The sequence below is a fragment of the Cyprinodon tularosa genome, unplaced genomic scaffold (genome assembly GCF_016077235.1).
Source record: "Cyprinodon tularosa strain WSP-4 unplaced genomic scaffold, ASM1607723v1 ctg644, whole genome shotgun sequence".
Taxonomy (NCBI): Eukaryota; Metazoa; Chordata; class Actinopteri; order Cyprinodontiformes; family Cyprinodontidae; genus Cyprinodon; species Cyprinodon tularosa.
The window spans coordinates 99,762-125,141 of NW_024039390.1; the positions used below are offsets into that span (position 1 = coordinate 99,762).

Genomic DNA, 25,380 nt, shown 5'->3' on the forward strand with positions numbered 1-25,380 from the left:
GCGGCATGTCTTTTTTTAACCTCTGTAGCACCATTATTAAAATAGAAGCTGGTTTATAGACTTGGTTTTTGGGTGATGATGAAGATCTGTTTCATTGTCATTTTTCAATCTAAGGTTGTTATTGATGGTTATTGATCGAGACCTTTTTCATTGTTCCTAAATCTGACTTTCTAAAAAGCTCTGAGATGGTTCAGTTTGATAGATTTGTTTGATTATTTTAAGGAAACCTTAGAAATTAAAGTGTTGTATATATTTATGTCAGCTGGTTTCATTAAACTAACGTGAAAAAATAAACTCCATCAATGAAATCCAGTAACATTAATGCAGCTCCATAATATAAGCTAAACTGAACAAAACTGGTATATTTTACCCTTATTAGCATCAGTTAGATTTAACTTCTCAGCATTTAGTTTTCTGAGATTTTATCCTCTTGATTTTTTTTGTCTTTAATTAAGGTGTTAAAGTAAATATACTCACTTAATCTACTTTGTTTAGTGGAAGCAGTTGACAAAACTTGGTTAAGTAAATTCAACTTATGTTTTTAGGCACATTACTGCAGCAGGACAGCTTCTGAACACAGCGTTTTGGCTGCTTTAACTGGATCGGCCTATGACGTTATTAGGATATGTTTAATGAAAGGAAAATGTCTGTGCATTGTGCATTTTGTACTTCTCGTTCGATATCCATACAGGGTTATAAAGCAGCAGCCTCTCTCTCCCTCAGTGACGGCGTTGCCTCTACAAATGAATCCCAACATGGGCTGAAGCCTTGTTATGCATCAAAGTGTGGACGTTCTGGTTATTTTCTAAGTAGGACAGTTTAGCTGTGTTTCTGCTCTGATGCCGAGGTTCTGCAGCTTTAGCTTCAGAAAGTGGATCAGCTCACATGGCAGAGGTCCAAAAGAACATGCAGTTTCCAGTCCGGACAGAAATAAAACACTCAGGGGAAAACAAACCCCTTTCTGGCCTGAAAATGCTTCTTCCTTTGATGCTGTGCAGCCATCTTGGCGGTAATGAACCAACATGTGGTTTCTCTCACGCAGAGTCCGAGGTACGGCCCGGCAGGCTCCTGACCTGGAGTCAGACCCAAACTCAGGGATACAGAGCAGTGGATGTCACCGACCTCACGTCGTCCTGGAGGAGCGGCCTGGCCCTGTGTGCTCTCATTCACCGCCAGAGGCCTGAACTCATGTAAGAACCAACAAAAGCATACGGAGCACATTCAGGAAACTTATGAAACATTACGCTAACAGACGGCTTAACTCTGAAGTTTTATTTTGACTTTGATTCTGCATGAAGCAAAGGTTCTTAACCTCCTGTATATTTGCTAATAAAGGATATTTAGTTGCTATAATACAGAAATGTTTGCAGGATTCCTGTCTTCATAAATCTTGACATTTTTACAGCTCATTTATCATTAACAAGTTACCATCTGATGAACACCAAAAAAGAGCTAATTGGACTTTTTTTTTTAAAGGAATTAAAGTTTTAGATTAGTTAAGTCTCTTAAGTCGTACTTGTCATCTTCCTCTTCATCCGTTTAAACAAATTACAGTACACTTTTTACACTTTTATAGTAAGTTTTTATTTTGAAAAGTGCATAGACTATAAAAACAATATTTTAAGGTGCTCAGATTAAATTTAGGGGTGATTCAGCATCTCCAAAAATGGGCTGAAAGGGCCTATGCTGTGACCCCAAGTATAGGGGCCCCTAAAAACACAGTGAAATGTACTTTATAAAATGACACTTAATAATTAATTTAATCAATTTAAATATATTTTCATTATTTAATGGTTCATTTTAGAATTTAAAGATATATTTGACATCGAATCAGGTATTAATAAAAAAAAATATACAATTTATTTAATTAGACATTCGTATGATTGTGTTTTCTGAACTAATTTGACCCTTTATGGATTAGGGATCACATCCCAGTGAATGTGAAATCATCTTCTCCTCCTTACTTTGGGAACCCATGATTATCTCTTTCTGTCCATTCAGTGACTTTGACTCCCTCAACGAGGAGGATGTGGCGAAAAACAACCAGCTGGCGTTCGATGTGGCTGAGCGCGAGTTCGGCATCCAGCCAGTGACCACAGGGAAGGAAATGGCTGCGAGAGGCGAACCAGACAAGCTGCTGATGGTCCTCTACCTCTCCAAATTCTTCGAGGCCTTCAGGAAGTCATCGTTGAACAATAATGGTCCGTCTTTGTCGCAGTTCTGCATTAAAAAAAGAACATTTATGTTTTCCAGACACTTATTTTTTTTTAGAATAATTTTTAGATGTTAAATCCTCAGAGTTAATATTTCTAAACCAATATCAAACTGGGTTTTTAAAGTCTAGTTTTTAACCCTAGTTTATAGATATTTTAAGCAATTCCAGTGTTTGAGGTTAGATGAAATAATTGACTTTACAGAGAAGAATTTGCTCCAGTTTGTTCGTCTGCTTCTTGTTGAATTTAAAGCCTTCCTATACGACCATAAAAAATGCACCTTATCAGAAACCTTTAGAGCCTGAAGGAGCTCGTTTTGCCCTCTGGGAGCCGCTGAGCCTTGAATTGAATGTTACACAACTGCGGTGAGGTTAGTGGCTGCCAGAAACCGTCCTGGTATGCCTGCTATGTCTGTGGAAGCCTATCCAGTCACATCCATGTAACTCCAGAGGCCTTCCTCTCTGCTTCCACCTCCTCTGCTAGCTGCTCCCTCAGCTTCAGGCAGCATTTGTAGCTTTAAATGTTCAGCAGTAATTCAAACCTCTAAGAGGCAGGGAAATTATAGAGTCTAGGTGAGCATTCTCAGTGCTTTTGGTGGGAACTTACCACCATAGTTTATGGTAAAGTAGTCTGTGGTATTTGGCAGAACTAAGGGGTTATTCTCTATTTTTTAAGGCTTTTTTGAAGATTTGCGCTAAAAAATAATGTTCTGTAAGAATTAAGTTAGATCAGGGATGTCAAAGATACACAGAGGGCCAAGACTGGCCTGGTTAAATGTTTATTAAAACTTATTAATATGAACATAGCCTATTGAACCAAGACCTAACACATTGTTTAAAAAAAAAATATATATATATATTAATATAGATATTATTAATAAACTTTTTTAATAATAATAAACTTAGTAAGATAAATACACAGAGGGCCAGGATCGGCCTGGTTAAATGTTTATTAAAACATATTGATATAAACGTAGGCTATTGAACAAACTAAGAAACTTAGTAAGATAAATACATAAATGAAAGTGCATTTATTATAAACCAAAAAAATGCATTACTGTGCTGCTCTATGATTGCACTGATCACCGCTTTCAAATAGTAAAATAAGAAAAGAAAAAAATCTAATCAGTTGTATTCTCTCTCATGGCTCTTTTCTGCATTTTTCCTGAGTCTAAGGCACACAGACAAAACAATAAGTCCTTCAAAGAAAAATCACAACTTGTAAAAACAAATGTTGTGATGCATCACAGCAGAAGATCCAGAGCCAGAGGTTTGTTAAAAAAAATAATTTATTAAACAAAAAGGAGAGCAATACCAAAAAGGACCGAAGAATCAAAAAGACTACAGACTACAGGTGTCAGCAGAGGCTGGTTGAAGCCAAAATAAAGGAGCCTGGATGGAAGGAGAGGGGAGCTGAGACTGACTCTCTGCTGAGCGAGGGGCAGGTGGGATACCGGACAGAATTACCGGGAGGTGAACAGATGGCACAGTCAGGGCAGAGGTCTGCACCTATGAGTAGGTCTCTGTCTCGATCAGAGTATGGTGCGGATCCCACCTGCACCTCGCTCAGCAGAGTGTCTGTTTGCTGCAGGCTCAACTCCCCCCCTCCCTCCATCTGAGGGATAGAGCAACATAGTGCATTCCGCTTCCAGCCCACCTTGAATTGTTAAAGGGGAAAACCAAAACAATCCAAACATGTAAAGCACAACAAAAAAAATTTTAATAAAAGAAAATCACAATCATGATTTCCCCTAGGAATGCATTGTTGGTGCAAAAAAACTGGACCAACACTACATCCCCCACAATGCAACGGCAGCATGCAAAGTCACAGCAGCGCGCACAATCGGCCGCGGCCTGTGGGCCGGTTCTAATGGTAATTAAATATCATCCAGGGGGCCATGGATAAACAATTCACTGGTCAGATCCGGCACATATGTGACTTTGACATATGTGAGTTAGATTCTGCAAAAAATGCTTCTAAAAGACGGTCTTTATATGATAAATCTATTGAAATATGTATTCTATTAATTTAAAAAATTGTTTTTTCATCCCAAAAGGGGATAAGAAATAATTTTACTCTTAAGTTTCTTTCCTAATAAGTTGTTAATATTGATAGCTGCAGGCAGGAAGAACCTCCTGTAGCTCGAAGATCTAAATTGAACATATTAGAGCACATGGCTGCTGCTGAACACATTCAATATAACTGTTAAACCAAGTACTAGTTGTTAATTTGTATGAGGTTAAGCAAATGTTCCTCCTTTTATTCATAATTACATAAATTATGTTTAGGCTCTTCCTCTTGCATTAGTGTCAATTCCACACATTATTCCCTTTAAACATAAATATCTATATGTCTTATTGTTTCCTGTTTGTCCGTATCTTTGAAAAGGTAGAAGGTGCTTTTAAATGTTTGTCGTTTAATATATTGCTATGCTGCAGTGTTGATAAAAATTTCAGTTTAGCAGAAAGAAGCAGTTTAAGTTTTTTTTGTTTTGTTTTTCTTACTACAGCGCTACAGCTGACACCACGTCTTGGTATCTCTTCTTTTTTTTGTTGGAAGCTCCAGCGTCCAACATTTTCTCCATTAATTTCTGACCAATAAGAAGTGCTGCCTGTTAGCATTATATGTAATGAGGGGCAACAGCAGATTTAATTAAATAAGACATTTGAAATGTAGGAAAGATCTGGACAAGTGGTCTCATCAAACCCCAAAGTTAAGTTTTAAAAAAACTGCTGTTTAAATAAATGGTGCAAATGTTTCAGCTAGGAATCAAACTATAATCATTAACTGGAGAATAGAGAAATATATATGTAAATATTTTGCATTTAAGATAAAATGCCGTCAATATGTTCTATAATGCTGAACTGATAATTTGTTAGTTTAACCTGGTTTAACGGTTAAAAAATCTTTAAATAACCTTTTGATATCAGATTATTACGGTAATTATAGCTCAATCAAAAATAAAATCTATCCAAATGAATCCATTAGCAAAATACTCGTTAGTGGCAGCCCTGGTTTTATCTTTGTTGATTTTAGTAAGTGTTAAGTGGCTTTATTTCTGATCTTATCTTGCCACCTTACTGCTTTCTTTATCTTGTGATTTTAAACTGTTAATTTTTTTTTGTTTATTTGCAGGATGAAACTAAACTAACTGTTTTTGTTCCACAGTTTCAAAGGAACCAAATAAAAACGGGGAGCAATGTCCACCTAAAGCCAACCACAGACAGCTGAACCTGCCTCAGCCCAGGAAGAGAGTACCCAGGGTAAAATCAATGTCTCCATTCTCACTTCTTTTCTTTAAGGTCGAAGGGAAGTCGTTTTTAAATGTCAAATCATTCTGGCTTAAGCATGTATATAAATGTACTCTTTATCAGATGATATTGTGCCAAAATTTAGAAAATTTCTATTCTTAAAAAAGTCCTGTCTTAAAATATGTGGGGGTTTTTCTCGTTATCTTATGCAGGCCAGTTACTTATACCTCAGCCTGAACACCTAAATTCAGCCAATAAAATTTTTTCCATCATAGCATCTTGATTCATGTGTCGCAGCTAATATACGCAACGGTTGAAACCAGAATCCTTTACTTTCCCATTGAGTTGCGTCCCAGTGTTCACGGGGATGGACGTCTGTGTCTTCGGCAGGCGTAGAGCTAACAGAACTGGCAGCGTTGCGAGGCAAGGGCTCAAACATGTACGGCTGGAAGCCTTCTACACCAAACCAAGCTTCTGCCGCCCTGGCGTCCTCTTCCACAACATCTTCGTCCCCGCTTTCCTCCTCTAAATAAAAAATGGATGACGGAGGAGACTCATCCACGACCTCCGACACTAAACTCTCCTCCTCTTGCATGTTTCCTCTGTCCATAGCGTTCCTTGACAGCGTCGTTTCTAAGGCACCAATTTAGTGCTACTTGGTCCCAATGGAATTTCCCATTAGGAACCTGCTAGCACTAAGTTGCTTACTGGTTAGCAAGATGCTTCTGAGAAACCGGCCACAACCAAACCTGCTTGCGAACCTTCCACCACAACAATCCCGCCCCCTTGATAATCTACCAATCACATTCACTTTATTCAATCGTGTAACGTTGTTCACCACTTGGGAGAATTCAGAAAATGCAACGGTTGGAACGGCCGCTTCCTTAGACTGTAAAGTGTATGTTGGTGGAATCTTGGCTTGAAATAAACTATAACATTAACAGGGTTACTGCTAAATGTGTAACTAAAAGCCGCCACACCTTCAGAACGACTGAAAAAGGTTTAAAGTGCATGATATAGTGTTACTAACGTGTTTTTGTACTTATTCTCATAATAATCTGTTTAAAGGCCCACCGTTAACTTTTGGCCACTAGGGGCGCTAGACCTGTAACTGCCCGTACTTTGTTTCCACTAAACATTGAAAATAATAATAATAAAGATATATGACTGTATATTACAAGCAAAGTGTTACCTTAACAGTCTAATAATAAAGATGAGAAAAGAGAATCAGTTTTACATCCGATTTCTTCTTTCAGCCTGCGTCAATCAGAGCATGTGAACGGAGCGGTGCGCCACGCAATTCCCGCTCAGGAGGATGTTTCCTGCCGCTCCAGCGAAATCGCTCCACGCTCGATCCAATTTACAGGAGAAGACGTTTTCTGACATTTTTCCTTCATGTAATTATGGCCCTGGGACACACGGCGTTTGATTTAATGATGTGACCGATACACGTGTATTGTCTTATTTAACTGGCTGTTAAATTATTGTGTTATTATTATTATTATTATTATATATTATATAAATTATTATATAATTATTATATATTATATAAATTATTATTATGTTTCCAGCTGCGAATGTAACACCTCGCTGCATTCATGTTTCTCCGCGTTTCTTATTTATTTATTTGACTAGACCAGATTAAAAAACGTCACTTCCCATTGCAAATGAGCTAATAGCCTGTTTTTTTTTTTTTAAACAGGCTCTTACCACAATGATCACTTTATGTAAACCCACTCTGTATTGTTAAGTATAGTTAGTGTATGTTTTTATGATATCTTATCCCACGGTTTATCACACAATAAGCAATCCTCATCTCTGATATTCTGTGGTACAGTTGAAACAGGCTATAACAGATTATAGGCACACACCACAGCATTGGCATTGGCCAGGGGTTTTAAGTCAAACATGAATATAAATAAAGTCGGAGCGAACTGGAGTGGAGCCAAATCCTCCCTCCAGCCTTTGAATTGAAAACCGCTCTTCCCTCCACCATATTTCTTCCGCTCCGGTCCACCGCTCACTCCACTCACATGATCTGGCGCCAATGAACAAACTGCTTTCCATGATAGGCTCTTGTTTTTGCATCATTTAGCCATTTAGCCTCAATTTTTTCCGTACTTCAGCCATTGGTGCTCAATGAGGCGAAAAAATAGTAGAGCAAAAGCCTTAGCTCCATATAAGAACCTTTGGCCGTAAAGCGGTACGTTCTTCCAGGTCCCATGACACGGCCAACGACGGTGCGTCGTCTCCCAACTTACATAGGCAGTATTTCAAGGGGGGAGCCCCGCACGTACTATTAGTGGTGTCAAACACTGTATATTGGCCTGAGGAATCATATAAAATAACTCATATGTGTCAACTTTGTAGGTAACAAAGTCTAAGGTGTGCCTTAGGGGAAAAAAAAAAAACAAAAACAAGAAATTAATATATGTACTTTATTTTAGAAAAACCTCCACCATTGGCTTCTGTCTGTCTTGCTGTGAAGCAGACTCTGCAGTCCAGTTAGAGCTTGCATGAAACTCTCTCTACTTCCCTAACTATCTTATTCTGAAAGCCCTCCATGCAGTCAGAGCAGCACAGAGGAGACCTGCTGGTTTTCCTCCACCTAATCTATAAAGCACGGACAAAGCTGCTGATGATTCTGATCTGGATTACAAAGCAGGATATGAATATAAGTTTGTCTCTTTTTTGCTGATTAACCACACAGCTTTAATCACCTAATTATCTTGTACCGTAATTGTTCTGATTACTGCCTTTCAGGTAAAATTAAAGGTGCTTTAGGAGATCTTGGAAAAACGGTTCCAGCAAGCAATTTTTTTTTTACATACGCAACCATGACTCTCCCTTCAGACCATCCCTCGAAACCACGCCTTCAAAACGCATGAATGCGCATGCTGTCTGCAGCGCGTCTAGAGCAGCAGCAGGAGCAGCACTTATGATGCAGATCGCTATGATCTCTCCTCTGAAATAGTTTATTAATGCCTAAATTAACTTAAAATGCTGAAATCTGCCGGCAAACCATGTTTGCTTTTATTATCCTGGTGCATGCAATTTGGATAGTTATGTACATGAAAAACTTCTTTCAGCCGAAGAAGGCGACCGGGAGTCGAAACAGGGAGCCAGTGGGTGACGGAGCGATCGAACCTGACCCAGTAAAGATAACCTGGTCACCCTAGCAAAGATGCTTCAGCCGCGCATCAGAACAAAACTGGTACAAACATAAAAAAATGAAGCAGCACCTGCGTTTTCGGTGCTCTTGCTGGCATGGCGTCAAGCCATGGCGTCCTACACGAGCATTGGGGGGTCGATTCGTTCATGTGTCAGGGTACGTGTACAGGGGGGCGGGACTTGCAGACAACCATGATTGACGTGTCAGGAACCAATCGTGTATAACGTAGCTTCTTTTGTGATTAGCTGGGATTATTTGTTGATTTGCAACTGTAGTGGGGACCATTTATTTTAGTTTCACTTCCAGACCTTCTATTTCACTGCTTGCTAAGCGGCTGTGGGGAGATCTTTAAGCCGCATGGTAAAAAATGCTTCAGAAAAGATCTCCTACTGCACCTTTAAATATGTGCAGTGTGGATAGAGGCTAAGTTCAAACATTCCTTCATATTTTTTTTGTATTTTTTTTTTATATTCTGTAGGTTGATTATCTGTTTGTTTTAATGCTAGGCTCATATAGATAGATGTCAGTATTAATCCCTGCATGACTTGGTTCTCTTCTCTCAGCATGAGAAGAAAGAGGAGGATGATTCTGTCAACAAAAGGCGACGGAGAGGAAGCAGCTACCTTACTGAGGTGTTTGTCTGCAGAAGTCTGTTGAATTTAAGCAGCAATGAAACATAAAGTTCAGGTTAAAGTAGCTCTCTGTTATTCATCTGACTCTTCTCTGGCCCTCAGTTGTCCTGCCAGAGTGCGCCACCTGCTGGTGAAGATGGAGAGCTACGGGAGAACAAGGTCCGCTCCATGGCAACTCAGCTGCTCGCCAAATTTGAGGAGAACTCTTCAGTGGGGAAGGCGCCCACCAAGGTGAGAATAAGTTTACAGGTCTGGTTTGTTTGCTTTCTTTCCTTAAACGACAAAACTGGACCGAAGAGGCTTCCAGCCTGGTAAAAAGCCACACCCAGAGAACCAGCTGACACTCAGCTTCATTCATAGGTTTATTTATAAAGGTTTTGTAGCTTAATGTGACAGATTGTTTTGATGGTATGTTGTCTTCATCTCATGTCATCTCTTTTTGCCCTTTGGTTTGGCCTCTGAAGGTTCTCTCCTTTTTTTTCTAACTTTTAACATTTCTGTTTCCTTTTTCATCATTGCACAGTCTGAGGATTCCTCTAGTCCTCCTCCTTCTCCTCCTCAGTCCCCTTCCACCACCTCTTCATATTCCGATGAAGAGGAGGAAGAGGAGGAGGAAGAAAACCCCCGTTTTGCTAAACCCAAAGCTACCCCTCCTCTTTCTCCTCTTCCTCCATCTCGTTCCAGATGGCAGGTACGTTTGTCTCCAAACGTCCCCTTTCTTCCTGGGTTTTAGAAGAAAAGGGTTGATTTACCTCTGGGAACTCATCCTTTGTCCTCTCCTGGTCCTCCTGTTTCCAGCCTTCGATCTACCTTCGGTTGCTGGAGAATCCCAGTTGTGTTTCTCAGCAGAGCGGTTTCCTCTCTACTAACGGTTTACCTCTGAATCCAAACACTCGCAGTCATTCTCCACCATCCTCTGACGCTCAGAGCTCAGTAAACGTTCATGGCTCTGAAGGTTATCACACAGAAAGCTCCCATCCCAACTCCCCAACATGTCCTGATTCAGGTTCTGCTCCCTCCGCCTCCGAAGCAGATCCGTCCTCTGATTCGTGTGCGAAGCAGGTGAATTTAATCCAACCTTTAAATACTCCCCCTCCACCACCATACACCTCGTCTCTGTGTATTTTTCCCTCTGATTCCACTTTCTTCTCAGAATAAAAACCAGAGGTTGTCGACCAGAGAATTTTCCCAGAGGAGCATAAAAGACAGAGCTGTCCTCTTGTCCACCATGTTTCATGGGTCCAACAGACCGCCTGCTTCTCTCACTGTTTCTCAGGTTCTGTATCAGATCAGTTACTTGTAAAGCAGTGCGATTAATCAGGATTAACATCGGTTTCTGGCTTATTAGTTAAAAAAAGGGACCATAATAACAACCAATGTTTATTTTCATCCAGTTTATTTTTCATAACATGCAACACTGTTAGCGATGAAGCAAAGGATTGTGGGTGTTTATTTTACTCCCAAAACTCTGACATCTGTCACTACTCGTTGATCTGTTCCTGTAGCACGATCCGTCCTGCGCATGCACAAACAGATATACAGCCGGGTGTCCATAAGTAATGTAATTATGGTACTAAAATTACTTACTTTCTATCCTTAACTCACTAAAGAATGCTAAAACACATCTTTAAAAAATGTTCTATGACTTTTGTGAGACATTTTTAATGCTTTTTACATTTTCTTCGTTAAACTGCTTCTCTGACGTCATCATCAGGCATGCACAGAGCAGTCTGGTAAAATATGATTAAACCATTTTTATCTGCTTTTAGTTGCTTCTTTCTTTAGATTATGTACTATATAGCATAAGGTTAAAAACGAAAAGAAAACATAAAACTCAAAAACATTAGATTTATGTTTAAATCCAAAGCCGAACAAGTTAGCCACCGGAAGTAGCGTAGGATCCCATTTCCTGTGCAGATCAGGCAGAAACGAGTGATAAAACATAAAAGGATTTTAAGGCATTTATTTTCTAAAGCAATACATGATTAAGATTTAACAGGTTATATTTTAGTACGTTTTGTGTTTTTGGGGAGGGAACGACCCGGATGCATGTCAGATCGTGCTTTTGGGACAGGATCGGGTAGTGACAACATCTAACCAAAAGAATGCAAGTTTATTGATGATGTCATCGACTCACATGGCTCTAGTGCCCATTGTGAATATATAAACCTAATATCGAGACCTGAAATGGAAAACTTATTATAGCCTGATAGATATGCTATTAATATTATTATTATTTACATTAAATAATTCTAATTTGTGTAAAATATACAGTTTCATTTTCAATGCAATATTTTAACTACACACATTTTTCATGTATTCACGTAAATTCATTGACTTGGACAGTAGATGTAGTAATTGATACCTTATAACAATGAACAGTTCTAAACTGTAAATAGTGATGAATATTTTAAAAATCTAAACATTTGACAAGTTGAACAACAAAACAAAAACATTTACAGAAAGCAGGTGGATGCATGTGTGGTCTGTTAGAATCATATCTCCTGTGCAGATCAACCCTCCACTGGTTGGGGAGCTACTGTATAGATCTAAATCTATTACATTAGGTATCTGTACACTTTAGCCAATAATGTTACAAATAGAACACTTGTTCATATTATAATCCTGTTATCCAAACCTTAAACAGTGGGCGAGGGGGGGGTTGATCTTCAGACTCGTTATCAGAGTCTTTGCTGCTTCCTGCTGACGAGCTCATCACCTGGTTCTAATTATTGATGATTTTAGCGACAGCATTAGCTAAAAAAATTCAAGAGTGTCCATGTTAGTAACAAAGGGTTTCAGCCATATTGCGAGTATAATTATTGGACGATGATTCAGACAGAATTTTAATATCTGTGCATTCTTAATTACCTGAATTAAACTGATCCAAAATGTTTGTTAAAACTGTTTTTCTGCATTTTACCTTTGTTTAAGTCGGAGGACTAAATCCAGGTTAGTAATAAATTTAGAAATATGCAAACTGCTTTATCCACGTAGGTTTTTAAAAGGAGGAATAAAAAGGAAATAAACAACACTAAATTATACACATTGAATGTTTGTTATATAAATCAGTGTAATAAAAATGGTAGGGATTTTTTTTAAGTTTAAAGGTCCAGTTTTATTATATGTATAAACCAAAAAGACCAAAATCCAGTTCATTATAATAAAATAAGGCTATATAGAGAATATGCAGCTGATGTCAAGCAATCCCCCATAACTCCTCTTTCATGGACCACAAAACAAATTGATCATGCATGAAAAACAAGTAAAGCTGCTATTTCTGTTTTTCTCCAGTTTACCTTAAAAATACCAGCAAAGTCATGGTAAACTCGTGCTCGGTCAGCATATAGGCGACGCAACAACAACCACAGCCATTTTATTGCTTTTCTAAAGACGCAGAAAGGCGAGCGAGATGCATGAAGAGATGGAGCTGGAAGCAGAATCTTGGACTGTAGCTTTTTTTCCAGGACCACACCAGGAGTTTCACACTCGCTCGCCTCCATTTTTCAGCTTGTTAACCAATCTTACACATGCGCAGCGACATAATCCTGGTCACAAGATGTTATGGTAAATATGCACCGAAAGGCTATATTTATTAACCAATTGAGCAAAAAACAAAGCTTAAAAAGCAAAAACCATAAATACTTATAAAGCATTGATTTGTGTATAAGCGTAATTTGTCATAAAAAAACATTTCATGCAACCAAAGTGAGTTACTGGCATAAAAAAGGTAAAATAACGGGACTAAGAATCATTTAACCCGAAATAAAAATCAAAACATTTCAAGCTGGAATAACTGAGAGGCTAAACTTAAGTTGTTGTTATCTAGCACTAGAAGTTATTTATGCTTCTATATATTCATAATTTCAACATTCTTTTAATGAGAAATGTATATTTTTATATCTTTAAAATGGGTAGGGATTGGTTAAAAGCATTAGGAAGCGGTTTTCTTTCCTCTCTAACCGCCGTCTGGCTTTGCCTCTGTAGGTGGAACCATCTACCTTCTCCTCTCCTTCCTCGCCCTCTCCTCCTCCTCTGTCTCCATCTAAAAGCTCCGCCATGTTCCCTGCGGTGCACCCTGTTCCTGATCCCACCGCTCAGCCTGGTTTCTCTGCTCCTCCAAACACCTCTGAACCTAAAGAGCTCTCCTCTCCTCAGCTCTGCTCCCAATCTGAAAAAACAGAGCAACGCTCTTCTTCTCCTCCTGATTCCTTTACATCCAACAATGAAACGTGTTCTTCTATCTCTGCACCCTGCATTAATCCTAATCTGAGTATATTCACTAATCTTGAAAGAATAAGCGAAGGTTCCCAGAGGAAAACTGAGCAACAGAGGGCTCATGGAGATGATTTCAAAAAGGCTGAAAAGGATCCTGCTAAGGTAACAGGTTTCTTTTACAAATTAGATAAATATCTCATCATTTTTAAAACACTATTAATGAAACACAATATCTTTGGCCCTAAATCCATAAATGTTTCTCTTGTCAATTTCATGTTGAAATATTTCTCATAAGTATTTAAAAATATAATTTGTTAAAGTTCTTTTAAAGTACTTTTTGGATTTAAATGATATTAAAGTTAGTATCTAACATTTATCATATTAAAAAAATGTTATGCCCATAACTGCTGCAAAGCTCCATTTATTTTTTTCTATTCCATTTATGTATTGATAGGGAAAAAAGGCAGAATTCTGACTTTAATCTTTGAATCCTGAGATTAAACTTGGAATTCTGATTTTAATCTCTGAATTCAAAGATTAAATTCAGAATTCTGACTTAATCTCAGTATTCAAAGACTAAATTTAGAATTCTGACTTTAATCTCAGAATTCAAAGATTAACGTTGGAAAGATTAAAGTCTTGGAATTCTGAGATTAATGTCAGAATTCCAACTTTAATCTTTAATCTTTGAATTCTGAGATTAAAGTCAGAATTCCTACTTTAATGTCAGAATTCAAAGACTTTAATCTTTTTAACGTTAATCTTTGAATTCTGAGATTAAAGTCAGAATTCCTACTTCAATCTCAGAATTCAAAGATAAAAGTCAGAAATCTGGCTTTAATCTCTAAATTCTGAGATTAAAGTCGGAATTCTGATGTTTTCAATGGAAGATGATTAAAGCCACAGAGGAAAGAAAAATGTTAACAGATTTTTTATTTTGAGTTTAAAATGGGAAAGGTAAAGGTATAAGTCAGGATTCTGACTTTTCTTCTAATATTAATATTTCTGTCAGCTTGTTTATTATGGAGGATGCAGGCCGTTATATTCCCATAATACAGTAGCTCTCATTTCCAATATCAACATTGGATTAAGTCATTCCAATAAATAAGCTGAGGAATCAGAAGAATAATATGTGAATTTATTTTCTGTGTGATGTTCGTTTAGTCTGTCACCAGTGATGGTGAGAGCCCCAGGAGAAATCCTCCTAAATCCCTAGTCTGCTCTGACAGCTGTCCCTCTGGAGCTCCTAGTTACAGTAAGGAGGTACAAATCCAAACTTCAGCTCAAACGCAGTTCAGTGATACATCCGTCTCTTTCTATGCATAAACTTCTCTTTTTTTTCTGCTCCCTTTTGTTGTTGTTTGTTTTTTTTTTCTAACTTCCTAAATACATTCTAGAGAGTAGTGGGAAAAGTATCATCAGCAATAAATGCAAAAGCTCAGATACTGGCCGTCCTTTATGAGACAGACCACAGGCCCAATGCGCCGCCGGTAAGATGCATGTGGAAGGTTTAAACACTAACATCAACTAAATACTAATAACATTTGTGAAGACTTGACTTTTCTAACCAATAATGTTCAAATTGCTTGATTTAGTATTATTTCCAAGGAATTTTAAAACTTGGAAATAAGAGGAAGACTTAGAAAATGTGCTTTAGAAGTTTAAACTTTTTAAACAAAAACCCCAAAAAAAGGGTTTTTATCGATGTTGACTCGCACAGCTGAGCTCCGAAGATGAAGCCAATTTATCAATCAGGTCTTCAGCACCATGACGCTCCAAAGCTAATTCAGCATCATAACACGGAACCATCCTCCAGATGGTCCGGTTTGACTCCATCATCAAACCAGTACAGGTCTGCCCCAGAAACAGGTTTTAGTTTCAAGCACAGGCGTAACTTTCTGAAGGACTGGTATGGACATGTCCCCACCAATCATTTCCAGGTTTTTCCTCTTTCCCTTCATTTACTTTAGCCAAACGTAATAGAGTTGGGTGCAGCTATCTGTTCAGAGCGTTTTGAGTCCGTGTTTTTATTTTTCCTCTCTTGTGTCCCGCCTCTTGGTGTGACATCATCAGATCTGTCGCTTTGAGACACCCTATTTGCGTAGGTTAGAGGAGAGACACGCAGCAGCACTCTGTGAATATTAACCAGCAGCTCCTTCAATGTTTAAGTAAAAGAAAGGTTGGTTAAAAAAATTAGAGATCATACCACTGAAAAAACTGTTTGTTTGACATACAGAGCTTTTTCAGTTAAAAATGGCAACAGATTGTAAGTTTATCCAAGTTAATATTATAACGCAAGAAGCTTGAGAGAACATAATTTGTTTTTCTTTACTATAAAAGCTGGGCCTCTCAGAGGACCATGACCCCAGTTAGAGGTTAAAATTAACATGTTTTCTTATTGAACAGACAGAATCAGACTGCAGAGCTTCTACATATCTTGAAATTTAGTTTCTGGCATCATTATATCAGTAAATGGGTTCACAAATCTTTTTTAAACGGAGCAGAGAGAGAAGTAGGGAGAGCTGCCGATTTAAAGGTGAAACAGATTTACTGGGATATGCAACATGCAATAAAATATATCTCCAAATTTCCCAGAAAGTTTACAACAAAAAAATATGGCATGCTATATTTAAAATGCATCTTATCCATATTTTTCTTAATGGATGGAATTCAAATTGTACTTCTAGGGATGATATATCGATTTTGGCATCGGAATCGGCTGTTATTCATTATATTTTTCTACATTAATGTTTTTGGGCGCTTTATATGCAATAAAAGATATCTCTAACTATCTATAATTATAAATATCGGTGTATTATAGTTCTCTTGTGTTGTCAACAATAGGAAAGCATTCAGTAAATATATGTTTAAGCTCATTTTTGGAAAATACAAAAACCTAATTAAAGCGTTTGGGTGGAGTAACTGTAGGTCCATCAGTCCCCAACCGTAGTGTCCCCACCAATTTTTATCACAAACTTACACCCTTTTTCCTTCCCCTTCAATGCAGTTTTGTTTTTGCTAAATAAATTCTGCTGTGAAAATAATTAATCCTTAAAAATCTCTCCATCCATCGATAGATTTGCTAAATGCTTCTAATGAAAATCATTAAAATGATCCCTGATACAGTTATGTTGTTAATGAAGTCTGTTACTGAGAGCAGTGGACAGAAAAACAATAAATGAATCAGTGTTGGTTGAATTTAGAATAGAATAAAAAATCCCTTTATTGTCCCACAATGGGGAAATTGTTGGACAGTTAAGAAAATAAACAAATAAAATATTGTACGGTACAATGTTTTTATAATATAAATGCTGTACATCTAGAGAATAAATAATATACAGCAGTGGACATTTTTACCGGAAAAGATATTTGAAAAAAGCAGCAGCAATAGATTTGCAAAATGACAGCAGCATGTTATTTAACTAACTAAGATAGAAACTGTGCAAAAATCAGCATGAATGTAACAACTTATTGAGGTTGTTGGGAACAGTGGTGGTTATACAGTCTTCCAGCTGCAGGGAGGAAGGATCTGTGATAACGCTCCTTGGTGCATTTAGGGTGCAATACTCTTTGGAGGAGCTCTCCAGTTCCGCAACAGTTTCATGCACGGGGTGTGCAGTGGCTGCTTATTTTGTTCTGGTACAAAACCAATATATTGTTTGACGAGCTCTAATTTTCTTTCTTGTTGCGTTTCTGAGCCATGATATATTCTTGTGCATTAAAGAAGTACTCACTACTCCACACAAAGTCTGGCGAAAGACAAACTTTGCTTTTCTTTGAGCAGATATTACAGGTTTTATAATCTTGCACGCATTCCACACTTAATGATTAAAAACTGCGTAGAGCTCAGTTACCCAAACCACATTCACTTTTCTTTCTAAACTGATGTGACACAGCACTGTTCAGATATTTTCAAGCATGTCCTATAGGTGGCGCTTTTCTACAAAAAAAAATACAAAAAAGAAACTTTGTTATAAAGAAAATATCGTAATATACAAAAGTTATGAACAATAATAATGTTACAAACTGACATATTTGGCTCTTACTGGGTGTGAGATATTATTCAAATGAGATGTTAATTTAGTTAGGGTCTGTTTGTTTCCCACCTCCGGCTTTTATCTTTTATCTGCATCGGCTGATATCGGTGTTTGCTGGCGTTTGCTGATTCGTCAGTGCGTTTAGCAGCTTTACCTTAAAGCGAGTGAAGCATGTCGCTCCCTCCATGTGCTCTTCATTAACGATGTTTTGCTTGGTTTGTTTCTGAATATTTGTTTTTTGTTTACAATAAGACTTGATTAACATTTGTTTTCATTATGTTATTTTTATTGTGGAAAAAAAGGAAAAGCTTTAGCTTCAAGCAGAACACAAAACAGTACCATTTTAGCTTTTATGATAATTTTTATAATAATAATAATATGTAAGAATGTTTTGAATTTCTTTTCAAATTAAAAATGATTGTGTTCAAACTAATTATGCTTTTGTAATATTATGAAAATGTTCTGTGTTTGTTTGGGTTTAAAGAAACTAAAGTCCTTTAAGTCCAGGAAGCTCCTGAGGAAGTTGGAGTTTATAGAGGAAAATGTCTATATGAATATTTTCTGTTTTATCTGCTGAGTTGATACAAATGTTATAAAAACTTTCATTTCAATTAGATTTTCTTCATTTCTTTAAGAATATGTGTTATAATGGGTGTGGTGTTTCTGTTTTAACTAACCAGTGGCTTTGCTGTGATTTAAACTGTTCACCAACAGGTATTTCAGTGTTTTTTTTTACTCAATGAATCACCTAAAAGCTCTTATTGTCTTAAAGCATTTAATTTGAGGTCTGACATATGCATGAGTGTTTATTATTTTTCTGTAGAAGAGCCCCATAATCTCTGTGCGGTCAATACTTTGTTCTTTCCGTTTTAAATTGATGATCGCAAAAAAAGAAAATAACCATTTTTTTTTTTTCATTTTTAAAACCTAAATGCAAACATTTAACATTGAAATAATTTAACCCCAGAAAAACTTGGGCTCACACTGAGCCTGTTCTGCTGGAGGTTTCTTCCTGGTAAAAGGGAGTTTTTCCTCTCCACTGTCGCTACAAGCATGCTTAGTGTGAGGGATTGCTGAAGAGTCAATGAGTCGATGCAATCAACTGGTTTTCCTGAGATAGAAAACTTTGAGCCAATCTGGCTGTATGATCTAGTTGAATTGTTTCTGTAAAGTTCCTTGAGATGACACGCATGTGAATTGGGGCGATAAAAAATAAGCTGAATTGAACTGATTTAATTAAAACTCCAATATGTGTAATTTTCTTTTTATCTTTATCCATATAAAAAAATTTTTTTTTATTATAAAGGAAACAATAGAGAAAATAAATAAAAACTATATTTTAGTGATTCAGTAACTTAACAGATTAGTTGTTTGAAGTCGTAGATAAGTCATGTTTGGATGTCAAATCATTCTGGCTTAAACGTGTATATAAATGTATTCTTTATCAGACCATATTGTCCGAAAATGTAGAAAATTTATATAAAAAAAAAAATGCTGTCTTAAAATCTGTGGTGGTTTTTTTTCCTTATCTTCTGCAGGCCAGTTAGTTCTACGTCAGCTTGTACACCTAAATTCAGCCAATCATACATCAACGATCATCTGTCAAGCAAATTCGGTCATAGCATCTTGATTCATATGTCGCAGCTAATATACGCAACGGTTAAAATAAGAATCGTTTCCTTTCCCATTGAGTTGCGTCCCAGTGTTCACGGGGATGGACGTCTGTGTCTTCAGCAGGCGTAGAGCTAACAGAACTGGCAGCGTTGCGAGGCAAGGGCTCAAACATGTACGGCTGGAAGCCTTCTACACCAAACCAAGCTTCTGCCGCCCTGGCGTCCTCTTCCACAACATCTTCGTCCCCGCTTTCCTCCTCTAAATAAAAAATGGATGACGGAGGAGACTCATCCACGACCTCCGACACTAAACTCTCCTCCTCTTGCATGTTTCCGCTGTCCATAGCGTTCCTTCACAGCGTCGTTTCTAAGTCACCAATTTAGCGCTACTTGGTCCCAATGGAATTTCCTATTGGGAACCTGCTAGCACTAAGATGCTAACTGGTTAGCAAGATGCTTCTGAGACACCGGTCACAACCAACCCCTCCCCCTTGATAATCGACCAATCACATTCTCTTTATTCACTCGTGTAAAGTCGTGCACCACTATGGAGAATTCGGAAATGCAACGGTTGGAACAGCCGCTTCCCTACGACTTTAAACAATAAAAAAAAAGTTGGGTTAAAAAGAATTCCATTTACCATAATTTCTGGTTTTGGTAGAAAGTCTGAATTGGTACACTAAGAAAATATTACACATGTCTTTTAATAATAAAAAGGCAGCCTTTTCTTTTTCTTTTTTCTCTCTAAAGTTTCTTATTTCCATTTGGATTTTTAAAATGAAACGTTGATTAATCGGAAAAAGCAAGGAAGGAACAATGAAAGAATTCCCCATCCAGCCTCTCAGTGAAGGACTCTTATTATTATTATCATCTCTCCTCTCCTCAGTGCGTGCTGCGGAAGGATTTCCCTCCTGGACTCGGCGGCAGCGACATCTGCCACTTTTGCTCCAAACGGGTGTATGTGATGGAGAGACTGAGCGCTGACGGCTACTTCTTCCATCGAGAGTGCTTCCGCTGTGACGTCTGTAACTGCACCCTCCGTCTGGGTGGACACGCCTTTGACTCGCAGGAAGGTACGTCTGTCTGACTCACTCTAAAAAATCTTTACGTCGAAATTAGGAGAATAATCCCTGCAGACTTTTCTATTAAAGATTATTTTAGTCTATTATTTTGTACAACAGAAGTATTCTTTTAAAATAAAAGAAAGTACTCTGTATATTTTCTTAACTTTGTCTCTCATTCTGTTATTTCTACACTTTATTTTTAAGGTCAATATTTGTGTCACTACTTTTGCTTTAATCTTATCAATCAATAAAGGGATTTTCTATTCTATTCTATTTATCAGTTTGGTTTGTATTAGAACTGATTCTTTTTTTTTTTTTTTTTTTTTTTTTTGTTAAATGTAGGAAAGTTTTACTGCAAAATTCATTACATCCAGCATCAATACAGCACTAACTGGGGCAGGAACAGAAGAACGACGGTAAGAAGCAGTTTAAAAATATATACTTCAGTTTTCTTTTTTTTGATAGGGTGTCAATAAAGAGAAAAAAAATAAATAAACATTAATAAATACTCAACACACTGAAAGTAATTTAATTCTTAGCAAGATTAAATAAAACAACTTGAACTTTGATTTATTCAAACAGATTTACAAAGTTGCTAAATATAAGTTTTGTTTTTAGTAAAAGTGGCTTTTTTAGATTTTAAATTTTCAACAAACAGTGTTTATCATATTAGACACAGAAAAGAACAAACATAAAACCTACATTAAAGGCCTTTCATGGCAGATGAACATATAAATTGGTGCAAACAGTGGTGAGTCTCATAATGCACATATACTGTTCAGGCCCACAGCAAGCCTCTTAATAGTGTGGAGGAGAGGTCTGGTCCAATATAGTCCAAAAATGGCCGCCATACTCTGTAAAACTGTTCTTCACTGTGATGCATGACATTGGTTAGATATTCCAAAGGAATTAGTTAAAAATAATTTTACGCTAACGACAGACAGAAGGAATTGGCATTTATTGCTGATTTAATCCTCAAAATATGCATGTTTTTCATCAGCATGTATTTATTTCCTTACATGTTTTTCCTGGTTTTTACAGGAAGTCCTAAATCCCCTGAACCCCTCAGCTATGGACAGCGGGATCTGTTCAGCCACGGGCGGCATCCAACCCGCAGGTACCCTGGTTTCCTTGCTTAAACACGGTCTGAGCTGGCCGAGGCGTGCTAGTCGGGCTGTGTGTGTGTTGCCTCGGCAGCTGTTGGGAAGTGTGTGCCACTCTATTACAGCCGTGGGATCCCACGTTCGGAGCTACTCACAGGACTATATATTCCTGTTTGAGCTGCTGAGCCTTGGTTGTCCTCTGCTCTGCATGATGCATGAGATGTTGGGGCAGATCTACCAGGAGCCCCAACTGGCTCAGCAGCAACTCTTCAATCAACGACTGGCGTAGGAGAAGGACTAACTATCTGCTTTAACACGGCAGACTGCCTGATAGCTGGATATGTACCACTTTATAGCCTAGAACTGATCCATTCAGGTTCAATTAAGTTCAAACTCCATTATTACCTTCACTTGCCTTCATTTCAAATCCCCGCAGTGATTTTAAACATATTTTATTTGATAAAAGGTTATTATTTAAAATACTTTTTTTTTTCGTTTAGCAATAAAGCCCTAACGTGTCTATTGGGGGTAATGTTGAGCAGTCAGTATCTTCCCTGCAGTTTGGATAATCAGGAAATTCTGAATTTTGGCAAATGTTCTACAGGGAATAAACAGGAGATAATAAACCAACTACCCGGTGCCTCAAACCGTCTGCTGACGCTTCTGTGGATCAGCTTTACTTTCAGTTCCACCTTTTAAAACAACACCCTATGTCACTACATTGATCAGCCCTCAAATTTCCATTGAGGTTAGCTTAGCAACTTGTTTAACATGGATTATTAGATATAAAATCAAAATTAAACAGTAAATAGGTGCAAATATATTAAAGTTGCAGCTGAAGTTTGAGTTTTATGCATTTTCAATGGCGAATATTTGCTCTCTCTTGATAGCAGCTTGTTACTCCGCTAAGGATAGCTTATTAGCAATTTTGTTTTCCATAAAAACTTGGGCCATAATTGGTCCTTAAAGGTTTTTTTTTGTTTTGTTTGTTTTTTAGCTAGGTTAGCTTCTTTTGAACAGGTTAGCTTCATGTTTTCGCCTGCGTTTCCCCTCCCTAATCAATCTCTGACATGTGGGCTTTTTCTAGGAAGATTTGCAGAAACATTCAGCCTTTTATGGTTGAAATCTTGGTCATAAATTCTTGAGGTTCACGCCTCATTTTGTCGCTTAGACAAAATTAATTGGTCTGAACTATTAGCTTTGCTCTGACCCTGGAAGATGCCCTTGATTCTAACAGAGTAAACTGTCCAAATGATGCGGCTCTTTTTTTTTTTTTACTTCTGGCAGGGATGGAGTTATTATAGTCTGCCTTTAACTCTGCCAAACAGAAATGTGCAATTAAAATGCCAAAGCAGTGTATCATTTTTTATTTTTTATGAATTATTTTTAGGTCATCTAAGGATCCAGATTTTTCGCAATGTGTTTTGGTGCATTTTTTTTTTACCCTTTGAAGATTAAGGCTCATTATTTATGGTATTTGTTTGAAATTATGGATTTACAGCATAAGAAAGAACTAGTGACAAGTTTTTTTTTAACGTTAATGGTAAAAATTTATTTTGAAATATATATTTGAAGGTACTTATTTTATTTTATTTTTTTTATTGTTTTTGAAACGGTGAATAAATATGATTTCAGTTACATTTCAGACCATATTTAATAGATTAAAACCAAAACAATGAGCCTTATCAGCAACAAAGATGATTTGAAAGTCAGTTTAAAACTTTTATTTTCTAGTTTGGATCCAGAGTGAAAGGTTTAGAAACTAATTGTGAAGTAAGTCCTTTTGTTTAAGTGTTATACTGTAATTGATGGTTATATTTTTGTTTGTCTTATTGTTGTAGTTCTGTTTTATTGTACTTAAATTGAAAGTATTATTGTTTCAATGCAAAATCTTTGCACATCTTCTTTCCAGCTCCTTCTTTTTTTTACATCTCATCTTTTTTCCTATCTAAAATTTATTTACAGTTTCTGTTTCACTTCATTTTGTTCAGTCTGTTTCAACTTTGCAATGCTGCACATTCTGATTGGCCATTCCTGCCAGCAGTGAAGGTGACGATTGTCCACATTTGGTCATAAGATCTGGTTTTACTGCTTTTGCACTGGCTGCCTTTTGTAGCTCCTTCTGCTTTCCCCCCCCCGACTAACTAAAACTAATGACAAACCAGCATGTGCCTCATGCCCGGCGCACTAAAGACCTAAATAGTATTAGTTGCATTGTGAAGCGTTGCGTTAAACACCAAATCGAATTGGTGCCTGTGTTAAATTGCAATAATTAAATGGCTGCTAAGGTAATTGGATTGCATGTCCACCATTCCTTCATTCTGTGTTAAATCAGTTAAATTGCATTAATGGACCAAAACTAGATGAAAATACTTATTTTCTGGCCGTGAAAGCGAAGTGATATTTTGGCTACTCCACTACAAGTTTCTACATTTTCCTTCTGAACTTGAAGTATTTTTGCAACAGTTTAAAAGACTAAGTGTTATATTTGTTCAAAATAAATTTCTGTTGGAGATGATTTAATTATCAAATTTTGTAAAACAGTTTACTTCATAATTTCTTTTTCTCGTTATTTGAACATATAGTCCTGTTCCTGCAGGATCTCTTGGAGTTAGTGCTGGTAAATAAAACAAAGAGTCTTTAAAGACACTAATCCTGCCTTCATGTCAATGCATAATTGATTTTTTATCTCCAAAATTTTCCATTTCAGAATTCTAGACTTTTTTTAACTCAGTTTTTCTGTTATATCAAATACAATGAGGACATTTGAGAACAAAAACAAAAATCTGTTTTGGTTGTCTCTTAATAACTCAGCGCTAAAGTAACAAACTGAGCAAAATCTCAAGTCGCAATATGATCAGTCAGAGATCAGCCATACTCTAAATAGATATTTTCTGGAAATTTTTCTGGAAAATCAAGATTTTTTTTAACATTTATTTATTGTTAATTATTCATACTTATCCAGACCTGACAAATTACCAAATCAAATTTCATACTTTTCTGTACTTGATAAGATGGCGTAGCGTTGTGGTCAGACAAACGATAATTAGTTTTTTTTAATAGTTTTGCCAATAACTCCACTTTATGCATTACAATATAATAGTAATATGCTCACAAATTTATATTTTACAGCATTTTTTATGCGATTGAAGCAGAAGTGTTAAAATGCTTTGTCCTGGCTGCTGAACGGCATTAGGAATCCTAAACTTAGGTTTGATCAGCGGTCATTCTGCAGAATTTATCCTTTTTGTTGTGTTTCCGAGTTCAGAGCATAATGAGAATGGGCCGTTGTGTCTTACATTAAGTACTCATCTTGCCTGGCAACGTTTTTGCTTAAAAATCAACAGAAAATAAAGTGGCTATAAATGTAATAACTTTGAAAAAACTGCTAGATTGAGTTCTGATTATCAGATCTTTCACAGTTTTGGTCCTTTAATGGGATTTAATCCATACGATTTAACAATTTATGACATAAATGAGATTATTTTCCAAAGCTTGTTGTTGAAAATGCAGCCGACACCTTTTAGTCCATTCGTTTGGTGTTGTATCCTGGAAAACCTCTCTCACACGCTTGTCCATGTCCTCTTTAACATCGACCATCCATCCAAACAGCAGATTTATCTCCTGCCACTGATAAATCAGCCGCGGCGGCATCTTTGGCCCATTTGACAGTAACCTGTCTCTACATGTCTTTGGTGTGTCTGTGGTTCCCTCTGTTTCAGAAGGAGACCCCCCCACTCCTGCTCCCCTCTCCAGATCCATCTCCTGTACCTCCTAGTCTTTCCTCAGGAGATTATTAGCCAGACAGCTGCCAGAAAGCTCATGTTGGCAGCATGGTTTCTGTTTCACAGTTGTATCTCTGCAGCCTGTCAAGCAATTGTTTTGCTTATCATATATACATCCTGTAAAAATGCTTAATTTATGATATTTAGCAGCTGTTTAAATAAATATGTTTGATTACAGTATCTATTCGCTGTGTCATTTGTTGCCAAGCAGTTAAATAGCATCATTTCCGAGAGGCATAAAATAACCCGACACATGCCATGCTATTTATTCCCAAAACGTTTCCCCTTATGA

General features: G+C 37.2%; 1 protein-coding gene across 6 annotated transcripts in view; it reads left to right on the forward strand.

The window, feature by feature from the left end:
• The window catches only part of mical2b (microtubule associated monooxygenase, calponin and LIM domain containing 2b), a 121,739-nt gene that overhangs the window by 63,313 nt on the left and 33,046 nt on the right, over positions 1 to 25,380 (forward strand). For 2 of the 6 annotated variants that reach the window (XM_038308705.1, XM_038308706.1), the window contains exons 12-25: positions 1,043 to 1,190; positions 2,002 to 2,201; positions 5,382 to 5,476; positions 9,200 to 9,268; positions 9,371 to 9,499; positions 9,792 to 9,959; positions 10,067 to 10,330; positions 10,422 to 10,544; positions 13,256 to 13,648; positions 14,651 to 14,749; positions 14,884 to 14,976; positions 20,023 to 20,209; positions 20,543 to 20,616; positions 21,242 to 21,317. In XM_038308705.1, coding sequence (XP_038164633.1) covers positions 1,043 to 1,190; positions 2,002 to 2,201; positions 5,382 to 5,476; positions 9,200 to 9,268; positions 9,371 to 9,499; positions 9,792 to 9,959; positions 10,067 to 10,330; positions 10,422 to 10,544; positions 13,256 to 13,648; positions 14,651 to 14,749; positions 14,884 to 14,976; positions 20,023 to 20,209; positions 20,543 to 20,616; positions 21,242 to 21,317 — 2,118 coding nt within the window. Of the gene's footprint in view, positions 1 to 1,042; positions 1,191 to 2,001; positions 2,202 to 5,381; positions 5,477 to 9,199; positions 9,269 to 9,370; positions 9,500 to 9,791; positions 9,960 to 10,066; positions 10,331 to 10,421; positions 10,545 to 13,255; positions 13,649 to 14,650; positions 14,750 to 14,883; positions 14,977 to 20,022; positions 20,210 to 20,542; positions 20,617 to 21,241; positions 21,318 to 23,294; positions 23,353 to 25,025; positions 25,269 to 25,380 lie in introns of those variants that run through there. The other 4 variants (XM_038308709.1, XM_038308708.1, XM_038308710.1 and 1 more) reach the window with 4 other exon arrangements.